At 30.0% G+C, this 14,301-nt stretch overlaps 1 protein-coding gene across 5 annotated transcripts in view; it reads right to left on the bottom strand.

Annotated features, from left to right (window-relative positions):
* Positions 1 to 14,301, bottom strand: part of LOC105250594 (synaptotagmin-7) — a 156,983-nt gene that overhangs the window by 84,084 nt on the left and 58,598 nt on the right. For 3 of the 5 annotated variants that reach the window (XM_011256806.3, XM_011256798.3, XM_011256793.3), the window contains one exon: positions 9,389 to 9,633. In XM_011256806.3, coding sequence (XP_011255108.1) covers positions 9,389 to 9,627 — 239 coding nt within the window. In that variant the 5' untranslated portion in view covers positions 9,628 to 9,633. Of the gene's footprint in view, positions 1 to 9,388; positions 9,634 to 13,207; positions 13,375 to 14,301 lie in introns of those variants that run through there. The other 2 variants (XM_011256778.3, XM_011256787.3) reach the window with 1 other exon arrangement.

Raw genomic sequence — 14,301 nt, 5'->3', positions numbered from 1 at the left:
TTGTTCGGCTCCATTCCAAAACAATTTCTCGCCGCTGGGTTTCGATTAATATTAAAAACAACGTAATAAAAAGTTCTTTTTCGAGTCGTTAATGTTTTAAGATGATTAATGGTTGAACAGTTTTTATCTTCCCTTATTTCACTAATTTATTTTCCAGGAGCAAGTAAATATTATTTTTATAAACAATATGTTGTGCGTATATTTTGCATAAAAGATGATATCTATATAAATATACTTGTTTGTAATTTACTGTGTTTTTAATAATTATTAATTTAGTTTGTATATATCTATTTATATACATTTTACTATATAAAATTTTCTAAGAAAAATCTATTATATGATTTATTTAAAAAATTATATAATTGATTAAATTAATATAATTATATAATTAAAATAATTCAATATATTTTATTAAATTCAATTTGATTAAATTCATCTATTTTATAGAATATATTTTATTATAACCAAAAATATATTATTTTATATTTATTTTAGATTTATTCTCTCTCTCTCTCTCTCTCTCTCTCTCTCTCTCTCTCTCTCTCTCTCTCTCTCTCTCTCTCTCTCTCTCTCTGGACTATATGTATATTATATAGTCATATATTTAATTTGTAACTAAATTTTATATAAAATCTATAAGCAGTCTCCATTAGTGCATGGATGAAGATTCAATTTAAATTTTTTCTACATCATGAGAATTTCAATATTACGTCAAAAAGTTTTAATAGCGTGTTAGATTAGGAAAAATTGTAAAATAATAAAAGTCATCTGGATAAAATCCGAGAGAAAAAAATTTATGAATTATTTTACGAGTTTCGCGTAAAAAGATTTAAGTCTGCCGATTCTATCTATAATATATTCGATACACGGTAAACCAAGTGCATTTTAAATTTTACATATATTGATGTATTCATCATGATCCTTCATAACCGACACTACTTAATTATTCATAAGAAAAGTAATTGAAATATTTCGCGTATACAAACCGAGTTTAATTTATCTGACATGAAATTGACGTTTGTATAATCTTAGAAGAGTAATATAACAATTAAATCGTAATAAGATAAAGACACAAAGGAGAAAACGGATATACTTATTCTTCCAGAGCCGAATTAATAATGCATAAATAATCAGATATACCTAACAAAGTAATGGCACAGATAATATTGTATTTGTAATTAGAATCTTATTGTTATACGCATTTGCATCAACTGCGCAGCTGCTTAGCTTACAGGATCAATTCTACCGTCGCGGGAGCAGCAGGATGACAATATGTATCTTTTGCGAAACGGCTCGTAACGATCTCGGTATCCTGAATATATAGGGTGTCCGAAATAAAATAAAATTGAAATCTGAATGATTCATAAATAGTAAATGTTAGAAATAATTGTTCAAATAAAAATTGTGAAATATATAGGTGGCAAGCTGAATATGATGTTATCACTACACCACCATTTTTAATTAAACAATTATTTTCTAACATCTACTTTACAAATTATTCAGGTGTATTATTTTATTTCGGACACCTTGTATAATATGTATGATATAACGCAATTTTTCCCCGATTAAGTGAATACTAATATCTATACACGTAATCATAATTATATGTTATAAAAGATATAATTTTTTTTAATATATCTAAGAATATAAAGACAAATTATTATTGTTAATAAATTTTCTTCTCAAGATTTTATTATGTATTAAATTCACTACAGTAATACACACACACTGGATTAACAAAATTGTATTGTAATATTTTCTGTTATAATTAAACATCATGATTTTTTTATTTCAAAATATTTATTAATCTAGAATCTAATTATCTATTAATTAAACACTTAATATTTTATTAATTGTTTTCATTATTAATTATATCCATTATTAATTATATTACATTATTAAATTTGTATGTGTGTACGCGCGTGTGAAGCAATATTGTAATTATTCCTCTAGATTTTTTATTTTTATTTTTACATATTTTGTATTTTAATTATATAAAAATATTAATATTGAAAAATAGTTGTTTAAAATGTTGATAATTAATATCGCCCAAGAGTTTTTTTTATGTCGAAATCCTTCGAATTTTGGTATTCGAATTTTTCGAATACCAAAATTCTGTTAGAGACATTTTGTTAGAGATGTTTTTGAGATACTTCTTGCGAGAATGTAAAAAGGATATGACTATAAACGCAGGAAGTAAAATGACCACATGCTTGGTCAGCCAAGAGTGACTTTTCTCGGGAAACGTGTGTCCGCGTAATTCAGTATTTTAAAATACTTTTTATCTAGTAAAAAGTGACTGTTGACAAAAACACAAATATGCGAAAATATAATATAATATACTGTGAAATATATATTTGTGCTTCAAAATATATAACTTATTATTAGTTGCAACGTAGGGATCTCGTAGGAAAATCAAATGAATCTAAGTGTCATATTCGAAGCAGTTTTTTAAAATTATTTTTTAAAAATAAAAAATTGCATCGCGTAGTATTTTATGTGCTTTATTTATTTTGATATAGCAGTATATTTGTGTTCACTAGAAACCGTCTGATATTTTTATTGAAAAAATCCGATGTTATTACAAAGAACAGCTCCGAGTATTTTGAAAATCAATCTTGAAAATTTAGTTAAGTATATATTTTTTAAATAAAACAATATATATATATATATATATATATATATATATAAACTTTACTAAAAAAATTAATATTTGTTATTTTCTATTACATATAATGTAATATTTGTTATTTTCTATTACATATAATGTAATATTTGTTATTTTCTATTACATATAATGTAATATTTGTTATTTTCTATTACATATAATATTTTTGTGAGAAAGATTGAGATTTTATTTATATGACTGCAATTTCTAAATAATTCATATCAAATGTTCTAAATAATTCATATCGAAAATTTTGATGTTGTAAATTACATTATAATCTTTGTACATAAATGTACATAATTTCAAAATTTATGTACATTTTTAAACTTTATTATTTTATTTATATGCACACACACAAAGATTATAATGTAATTTATAACATCAAAATTTTCAATATGAATTATTCAGGTAATTGATATGATTTTTCGCTATTTTATTATACGAAATGTGTTCAATACTTCGCAAAGTAAATAAATTTATTATTTAAGTATTTCAATGACACGCTATATATATTGTATACACTTATGTACTATTTCACGCTCCTCATTAAAGCATGAATGACAATAATGCGCTATGAAAGAAAAAATAATAAATAGGTCAACTTTCATTATGCTCTCAACAATAAAATGCCTTTTTCTGGTTTTTCTTCATCTTTACGTTTTTCTTTCATGTAGGTTAAAGAGAAAAGTAAATTACTTCCGTCTTCAAGCTGTGAGTGCGTCCGGAATAGTGGTACAAGGAGATGATTCCTTATGAAGAAATAAATCGAAGCACAACAATGTGAAAGCAATTTTTTTTGTAAAAGACTTTCCAAAAATAAATATAAAAAAATTATAAAATTAGCATATTTATACTCATTTATATAATTTCTAATGACTTTGTAATATACTACATATATATCACTATTGGCTATCGAAATATGTATAGAAAAATTCAACACATTTATTGAAAAGATAAAAAAATCTTGATATTTTAAACAAAACTATATAACTTTATATAACTTAAATTACTCTAAATTATTAAAATTTTTAAATGGAATATTATGTACTTTTTATTTACTATTAATATTAAAATCATTAATATAGTTATTGTTGAAACGAACATTTTACAATATATGACATAAGCTTTTAGAAATCATTTAAGTTTAAAAAACGTAAATATCTTATTAATAAATATATTAATTTTTCAATTTTTTCTAATCTTGAACGCATTTTATATATTGTAATACTCAATTTATCATAAAAACTCTTTGAAAGATTAATTTAAAAAGTAAAAATCGAGATCATTTTAAATATTAAAGTATGTGATTCCATTAGAGCATTACATTCCTGAAATTTTATTTAAAAGCAATAACTTATATAAATAAAAATAAAAAAAAATAGCTTTCACTCTTATAAAAGTAAATATAACTAATATTTGCTCGAAATTAATTATATGTAAATATGAATAACATTTACCCGAAATTAATTATTTATAAATGTGAATAATTATTTGTTCGAAATTAATTACTTGACATAAAATGTATGAAAATTACTTTTATAAATTGAAAACTACATAAATATTGTGAAAATATGTCAAAATTAATATTGATATTTACGTTTGTAGAAAAATATTTGGACGTGTACATAACTATTTGCAAAGGTATATTCACGTAAAATATACGAGTTACTTTTTGGCTTTTATTTCTGCTTCTAGTTTTTGGCAATAGTGCCAGTTTCATTTTTATTCATTTCAGTTTCTATTTCCTAAAATAAAGAGTCGTTAATATCTGTTTTCCTAAAATGTCTCAGATTATGCGAAATAATTGCTAGAAAATATCCAACCGCAGGCATTTACATTTCTATGCAAACCGCGCAGAAATTCGAGGCACATGCGATTTACTAATTAAAGCACTCGGCTTGAGATAACGTTGCGGAAACGCGAAGCTTATCGCTGGCCAAAAATGTCATGCGTGTCTCGCAGACATTTTCGTCCGTTTCGTGTGTTCGGTAGGGCTCGATGCTTTAATGCTTTCGCGAGAATTCGTCTATCGTACCGAGTTGCATATACTCTTTAAATCGACGCATATTGATTAAATACGGATTCGGAATTAAAAGAATTAATCTCTTCCGACGTAATTCAAATATGAGAATAACAAATGTCACATATATTTCTGGAAATTATGTAAAAAATAAATAATTCAATTATTATCATATAAATAATTAAATTATTATCATATTTCTGTGGATGAGTAGATAAATAATTAAATTATTATCATGTTTCTGTAGATGAGTAGATAAGAAATTCAAATTCCTAGCTAGAGATGACTCAAATTCCTAGAGACTCACTGATTGATTAAATTTAAAAAATGCGAGAGAAACCGCGACTATTTCAATAGCATTGTCCTGTCCAATTTGTATAAGAAATATCGCAGATATATAAGTAAAGAAACTTGCAATTTAAGATAGATTACCTTACGAGTCTGTCGATTAATTTCGAGATCGGCAAATTGCACGAGCGTCCAACCACGTCGCAAAGTATCGACGTGAACGTCGATGTCGAGAGCGGGCTTATAACTTTTCTTCGCGGGGTCACATCGCTTCGAGGCTAAAGGCGACGATATACAACGTCACGACAGGGTGCTTTAGTGGTCGTTGCAAACAGCTTAAGCGAAACTGCCGAATAGGGGGGCCTATTTTCTGCAAGCGGATTCGAGTCGATAGACCTCGAATACGACGTGTATTTGTACGCCTCGCGTTTTGCATGCGCGTTTCCCACGCTCGTGTGTTACCGCTGTATAAAAGAATGAAAGAAAAACAAATGCGACAAATTCGTTCGATGGAAGAGCTTCGTCGGAAGAGAGTTGGAAGAGACTTGTTTTTCATTCAACGTAGCTGAATGCAAAACTACCCCCGCGCTTCCGTTTTCCCTCGCGGAAAAAGCTCGCTCGATACCAACTCGTTGACGCTCCCATTTTCACGAATAGCAGACATTCGCGACGTGCGTTTCCCCCGATAGCGAATTCATGCGACTGTAGTCGCGCAAATTAAAACTTTATAAAAGCTTATCGGTCCATACCGAACGAACATTCCAAAGATTAGAATTTCAAACGCGTATAAAGAGAAGAGAGAGAGAGAGAGACGTGTCGATTTAGGCAAACGATAATTCAAACAACACGACGGTCGTTCCCTGTAAGTTTTCGTCTCCGAGGGACCCTCGTAACTACTCGCGAACTCCATCGAAATACTAATGCGCCGCTATTCGCGCATAATACAGATAAATCACCCTTGATTTCCCTGCAGTCGCGCCACATCTCGGCGCCGTTTGTATTTTCATTTCATGAATATGTAGAATTGAAAGAATGGCGAAAGAAAACCGAATTAATTCACTGTAAAATTTTCAAATTATCTCATCGCGAAGATAAAATAATTTAAATAACCGACTGTATTTTTATACAAGGGGACAAGCGCGTTTGACGCATCGCGTCCGTAAAGTTTTACGGCGGTTAACTTCGATCTTTTTTTGTAGCGGGACAATGTGATACGGCGGAATTTAAAGATGGAACATTATTTGAGTTGGGTTTGCGCTTTCCCGAGCAAGTAAACGCTCGTTCAGTGTATCGCTGTCCATATTTACACAAGATGAATAAATTATAAGACTTAAGAGCGATTTTTCTGCTTTTCGGTTCAACCGAAATATCCCTTCGAGCTATTCATACGGCGCCGTTTTGTTCCACCGTGATTTATCCTGGGAGATACTGAGAATATAACGTCACAGCGCATTTCTGAAACGTGCATACAGTCGAGGTTACAATCTCGACAGCCATTGAAAATTGTAATATTGCTGCTTCTATTGTTTTCACCTTCTGTCATGGAAAATTCCATAGTTAAGTAACATCCTGGCAGCTCGACCGTATGCAAATTTCTTGATAATCGAATCGACAATACGATTAGAATCCGTTACCGTATCTCACGATATTCCTACGTTCGATAATCTCTCATCGCTATTTTGCATAATATCAAATATCCAATCTGCGACAATCTATTTTCGCGAATAATTCTCATATATTTATAGCGTAATGCAAAAAGATAAAGAGAAAACAGACAAGCAAAAAATTAATAAATTTTCGTTTCTTTGTGTGTGTATTTCTATTTCCGTTTATAAAATCGGATTAAAATTTAAAAAGCTTATTTTTTGTAATCAATGATAAGATCTAATAAGACTTAAATTTTAAATTAAAATAATTTATTTATTTTTTAATTTATTAAAATATAAATTTTTGCTTGTTACTATTTTTTTGTAATAACCGCTTATGAAACTGTCTCTTTCTTAATGGAAAGAATTTAGTATGGTCTTCAAAACAGAATTTTGAACACTTATGCGGATATCGATATTCATTCGAGTAGTTTATAGACTGAATTGAATATTTTATTATTTATTTAGTGCGATATCATAAGAAACTCTATTCTTATTATTAAAATTTCTTATTATTATTTAGTTCTTAATTAATGTTAATCATCGTTATACATTTTACAATATCTTATTTTTCTCTCTGAGATAGAAAAGATATACGATATAGACTCAATAATATGAATGAGTGGAAAATAAAACCATAAAAAGCAGCGGTTACATGAATTGCTCGTTAACGATTCTAGATGTTCCATATAATTGCACGTTAAAAGGGGTGGGTTCAACTTTATTTACACAGTTCGATATATTAGAGTCCATCACGTTTACCGATGAAATTGCGGAAAAATGAGTTTGAGCTCCAAACGAGCACTAATATTGAATCCTTAATATCTTTATAATTGACAGAGTTAGAAAATAAGCCATAAATATTTAATATCTTGAGACATCCCAGAAAGTCATAACGCATCAGCAAAACTATCATATTATTACTATCATATTATATTCTTAATCCCTTAAAAAAAAACTATATATGTTCCGTCATGTGTCACAAGGACATGTAATAATAGTTCACATAATTCGTTAACAAAAAGCACACACACACATGCGCATGTAATTATAAAGGAACAGATATAAAACTGATGGAAAAATTTTTTAATATAACGTTTAAAAGAAATCTCAAATATTTATCGGATATCGATATTCAAATATCTCGTACAATTAAAATCGAACAAGATATCGTTTTATTATTTATTTAGCGCGATATTATAAGAAGATGGCAATTAATCCCTTAGCTGTATTTAATATGATAGTCTTTTATGCTATAGCCTCTCTAAAATTGCGAAAAAAAAATATATTTCATTAGAAATGTTCAGAATATTAAATTTAAAGATAAGCGATATAGAGACGATGATGCATTTCACTTTACCTCCACCAAGTAATACGCGTAATGAAGTGAAGTCTCTTAGCCCTCGATTACTCGGCTAAGGACAATGATGAAGGACTGTCAATACTAAATGATCTCTGCCAGAAATTTCGAGTATCACTCGACGATACGATGACATCTGTCAATATTTTATCGATACGAGGCATGTTTAAATTCCTATTATCCGGACGCGAAACAGAAATGCTCCGCTCACGATAAATTCTCTCGTTGATAACGCCGAGGCTTTTACCAGCAGGATAAATTTACCGACAACCGTCGGTAAGCAACCCCTTTCGCGTGTCTGACTAATATACGGGCTCTACTACTTCGGAAAATTACCCTCCGTTTTGGAGGGTACTCGAACAGTAACGGGGAGAACTGTGTCTCGCGTAATATCGAAAACATATCAAATTAATTCAATCGGCTATTTCTCATATCCAAGAAACGGAATAACCATTCTTTCGCTTCCTCAATCATTTTTTTCAATATTCGATATAAATTCAGCCATCAAAAGGCTCCATTATCATAATGTCGAGAAGTGTCAAAGTTAAATTTGCAAAGGAGAACTATTTTAACTTAATTTATTTCACGCTATAGTTATCATATATCACATGCCAGAAAAGTTTCATATCTCTGTTCAAAATTATATATATTGTCGGAATTTTCAATTTCAAATTTCTGAAAACTGACATGATAAAGAATTTTTGAGAATAAAATCAAGCAAAAAACTTGAAAAAAATAATTATTCCATTTCTCTTGAATTGACGTCTTTTTTTATAATAACTCCATTGCACTTAATTATGCAAGAATATAATATTTTAAAAAAATACGAATTGTATGAAAATCGCATTATTGATGTGCTACTGTAAAATATGATTTCATCTTTATCTAATAAAGCTACAAAATGAAAATGATGATAGAAAGACAATGCACAATTTTGTGAGATAAAATAGAACGACATTTTTAATCGCGTACGCGAAAAGACATAACTCAAAATTAATAATATTGTATATTAAGTTGTTGTAGTTTCAAAATAAGAAAAGTAAAATAAACGGACGTGAATTTTATAATAACCGCAACTTTTTTACTCTCCGTCTACGACTTTATAAATATAAAAAAAGCATACATTTATTTATTCTATATATTGACAATTATTATTGTTATTAATTATTGCAATTTATATATGATATATTTAGATTATGCAAAAGAGACAGAGAAATGTAAAAAAATATATTTATATTATATACTAAATTATATGGTTATTTATATATTGATGAAAATATTGAATCAATAATTTAAAAAAATAATTTTTCAGAAGAAATATAATCGATTTCGAAGAGTTATATCATTAATGAGAGTTATGTCTCGGCTATTTCGCAAAATAAACGAAAAAGAAAACAATCGCTCACCCAAGAGCCTTCGTACTGATGAGGGGTGTCTTCAGATTCAGAAAACCATTTTTCTTGGTAGGTTGCTGTTGTTGGCTCGAACCTTCGCCATTTTCATTCTGGTCCTCGAGATCGTCGTCCTGTTGCTTGGACTTTCTAGCGCGCAGATAAAGCCACATCGCCAGTGCGAGTCCTATTAAAATTGCAAGAGCTCCGACTGTTCCGAAAACTGCTGTCAATATAACGTCACGACGTTCCATTCCCACCTGAAATGCACAAGATACAAAATACACATCAATCGAGATGAACGCATTTATGTCACTCGTGTTTACATCATTTTCGCGACAATCCTGATGAACTGAATAGCGAACGAATCTCGTGAATCACGTTCGAAGCACGAAATGTTCTCGTCTTCATCGTGTGCATAAACATTTCAAAAAATAACTCGAGTTTTTCTTAAATTTCTCAACACTGTGTGTTTATGGATCGTACTCGGTGCAAAAAAAGGCTCCATTATTTTTGGATAAACGATATAAGAGAGGGCAATTTCGACGGTTCTTAATAAAAAGCGATACGGCCTGAGTAATAAAGCCGGCGAGACATGCAATTTTTTCAGCCGTGTAAAATTGGCGAAGGAGAATATGTCCTTCGCTCGCAGGTCACAGTTTGGCATGATGAAGCACGTCCGAAAAATTCATTCGCAGACTTCGCACGTACTATGAGGTTGCTGCAGCCAAGGCAAGAGCCCGGTCAATACGGAGTGTAATACCTTGACAGTGGTCTATACGTACGTAGTCCCTGCCTACAGTAGTCGCGAAGGCATCCGCGCTCGGCTAGACGTTACGCCCATGAGAGATAAACCATTGTGTCATTCCATGCACGAATGAGATTCGGCTGTCGCAATTTGAGATATCTATACGTGCACGTCAACTATTTCGACTAAACCTCGGCCGAGCGTGGGTAAACCACATATAAAATAAAGACATCGTTTGAAAGACGGCGTTCGATTGATCGGAACGTTCCTGAATGCCTGTGTTTATTCCCCGGATTGTCGGCAATATTGTTCGAAAATATAAAAATGTTGGAATCATCATGGCGCGAAAATAAAATAAAATAAAATTGTTTATAAATATTCCAGGCTTTTTTTCAATATTCAGTTACAAGTAGGCAAGTTTGTGAAAGTATTTTTCTTCTAAATATATTGATATAATTTGTTCGCTTTATATGAAGCGAGAAGAATTATCCTCACATGTGCAAACTTACTTAAATAAATTAAATTCTAATTCAAAATAATTGCTGTTATCCGAGGGAGATTTTATATCACTCTTATTTATAAATTTATATCCAATTTTATATGCGAGAAATATATTCATTTCATTACAAGATAGCATCCAAGGTATCCTACTTCTGTTAGCACTTTGCAAATTAATTCTGTCTTATCTACTTAACGAATGCGAAAAATATATAGTGTCCTCAAAAAAATCTCGTGAGATTTTTAACTCATTTTAAATAATTTTAATATAAAATATTTTTCTTCCTCCCTTTTCCTTATATTAACGTGATCTTTTTTCTCTCTAAGATTTTAAATAGAATCTGACTTTTTCAATAATTAAATGTAAAATATAAATTAATAATTTATATTTATAATAAAATATAATTTATAATTATTAAATGCAAAAGGTGAAAACACTCTGTATATATTTTGCTTAATGCGACTCTTTTACATCAACTTAACAAATGATGGAGATTTTTTCCGAGATACCTCTCATATATTCGTGCGTCGTATACCCTTAATCCGAACGCATTATTTCCAATGATGTTCGGACTAAACTATGGCTTAAAAGAAACCGTCCCACATGTTAGCTTCCAAAGTGTGTTATGTATATTATGACTCTCTATGAATCGCTAACGCGTTTCCATAAACATTTGTTCTCGATTCCTCTCACGATACTTCCGATCCTCGCGTCCATCAAACCCATCTTCTTCTTTTAGAGGTGGATTTTTCTCTGTTTTTTCTCTGTTTTTTCAAAGAACGCGTTAATAATAAAATACTACATTTAATTCTCGGAATAATTAGTCATTTTTTAATTCTCGGAATAATTAGTCATTTTTGATTACACTCAATGCTAATTCGATTCACGACGATGTAAACCAGCTCTGCGGGAACGTTAACAAACGAGCGGGAAGAAGGTCTGCAATAATAATGCAGCATGCGTCCGGACTCATTAACATTATAGGCGTGTTTTGCGAGCGAATGCACCGAAGTGCACTCTAGAATGAAAAGTCTTTTCTCACCGCAAAAGCGACCATTTAAATTCGTTACATCGTGCGTTTCCATTGAAACACGATTATCGGCTGATAAAGCGATTACAGTTTGCGGACAGAGAAAATACCGGCGCGCAATCATCGGTGACTAATTAACGATGGCTTTTCAGGCAATTTTAAATACGCGCGAGAGTCGCGATCAGCTTTTCCGTTCGTTAAAGGCTGATCAATTACACAGGATGTACCGACGCGATAATTATCGCAGTACAAGTCAGTACTGCGTCAACACATTTATGTATTATAAATGCTTGATTTATATTTTGTTATAGCGTGAAATACATTCCTTTTTGCAGCAAAATAATAAAAAAGTCTTTCATTTAATAAGCGGATTTTACACAAAATATTTTTATAATTTTTTAATTCCTCAGAACAAGATTTGCTTTTTCGTGTACAATGATATCACATATATCATTAAAAAATTTTGAGATGTGAAAATTATAGAATGTAAGGTCATAGAAAAATTGTGTTTAATGTGTAAAGTGTAAAGCGGTATAAAGGAATCTCTAAAGTAAAGTGTTCACTTGGTATAAGTGAAGAAAATTATATATTAAATGCTACTGCAAAAGAGATTATATGGCAGTCTCATTTCATTGTTTAAAATTACACTGAGCTGTGGCGAATTAAGATAAATACTTTAACATATAAAATTGGAATTAGAATTAATGTGGATTAGAACGTAAAAAATTAAATATGATTTTATATATGGTAAATGCGATTTTAAATCATAAATTATCTGATTTTTTACATTAAAGAAGAGTATCAAAGAATCTCTGATTAAAAGGAAAATGCTATTGTTCTGTAGCTTATTATAAATGTACATTTTACAGTAGCACTTAGTGTTGGAAGCGTAAAATAATAAAGCGCTTTAGAAATGTTATTTTCAATTTTGTGTGAGCAATGGAATACATTTCTAATCAATTTTAAATATCTAAAATTCATTCAGAAAATAATCTATTTTTTACAATTTTACTTAAAATGTTTTTTTATGAAAGAAAAACAAATACATTTATTTAGATAAACGAAAAGAATAAACAAAAATTGAAATAACAGCTATGCAGTTTAATAACGAAATATAATTAATAACAGTTTCCAACATCGTAAACTATTCATCCGTGTAAACAGTGGATCTAATTTAAAGAAAATATATAGAGATGAGAGTTTCATCTTTCGTGTATACATACATAATTCAAAAGTAAACTAAAAGTACTTAAATTAATCCAACAATGCAATTGCAATGTTCGAGATATAAGATAGATCAAAATTAAATTTTTATTCATACTTTAGCGTAAAATTTTCAATAATGTAACAATAAATAAAGAGTATGCTTATTAAGATAACAAATAATTAAAGGCTGTTCCTTAAAGTTTATATGTATATTAATTCGTTTCATAAATAAATATATTTTCCCAAAAAAAAATTTATTGTACAAAAAATCTATAAAATTGATTTATGTAACAAACGGCATTATTAAAACTAAATTTAAAAACTTTGTCAGCATGAGAATTTGTTACTTACAAGTTTGCGAGCACGGACAGCTGGATCGACTGCTCTTGGCGGGCCATTGAAATTCGGATCCAGTTCCGAGAAGTATTGCCCCGCGAGTCCCATATACACCATGTTTTCCTTCTCTTTTCGGTATTAAGACGCGTTAGCAAAAGTTTTCACTTATGTAAATAAGTTCTTAAAAACTCTGCGAATTTCGTCAAGGAAAACTCTCTCAAAGATTCATTGCAACTAATTTCGAGCAGGATGAATCGAAGTTATCATCCTTCAGTAATGCATCTACAGCACGACCGAAATGAGCAATGTCCTTTGACACGATCCATATATTTTCTTAGATAAGATATTTAAATATATAAACAGATATGTACTGTGAAAAAGAGTGTGTTAAAAGAGGTGTACTTTTTTTAGCGTAGAAAATTTTTCATGCGGTTTGAAAACTTTTACAGATATTTAATCTCCTCCTCGCGGTGATATTTTTGTTCGGCTGTCATTCAAAGTGAATTAAAGTGCTTTTAATCTCTTAAATGCGTATAAGTAAAGAATTCTGTTCAAGATATGAGTGACATAAAAACACAAGAAAAGATGAAATTTTTGTAATAGTATTTCTTTCTGATCAAGCATTAAAAAACAAGTAACTTAGTTCAACATCTTGAAAAGTTAGAAAAGATAGATGATCAGTCTATGTGGAGTTCCGAGACTCAGCTATGTCACAATATAGACAGATCCTATTTTCAGACTGCCTTTACTTATTACACTTAGTTGTTAGAAAAGTAACATATGGTTTATTCGATAGACTGACAAAAGTTTCGTACCCATTTGTTAAAGCAGCGATACTTTTTTCATAATTCTTGTATTTCAGAACCCTTCAAGCCCACACTATTGCGTATCGATGCTAGTATTTTTGACAATAAAATAAATTAAAAATTAAGATACGAGAAAAAATATTAATTAGCAGCGCATAAAAAATATCGTATTTATTAATTGAGTCTGAAAGACGAGCACTACTGAGATTAACTCGACGTTAAATGAGATCATTAAAATTAATTCTTAGGATGGGTCATTATTGATGGCAAAAACGTTAAGCCCCATTTAGTACGAAATACTCG

This window comes from Camponotus floridanus, unplaced genomic scaffold (genome assembly GCF_003227725.1).
Source record: "Camponotus floridanus strain SB8 unplaced genomic scaffold, Cflo_v7.5 scaffold24, whole genome shotgun sequence".
In the NCBI taxonomy this organism is placed as follows: domain Eukaryota; kingdom Metazoa; phylum Arthropoda; class Insecta; order Hymenoptera; family Formicidae; genus Camponotus; species Camponotus floridanus.
This window is presented reverse-complemented; position numbering and strand designations above follow the sequence as displayed.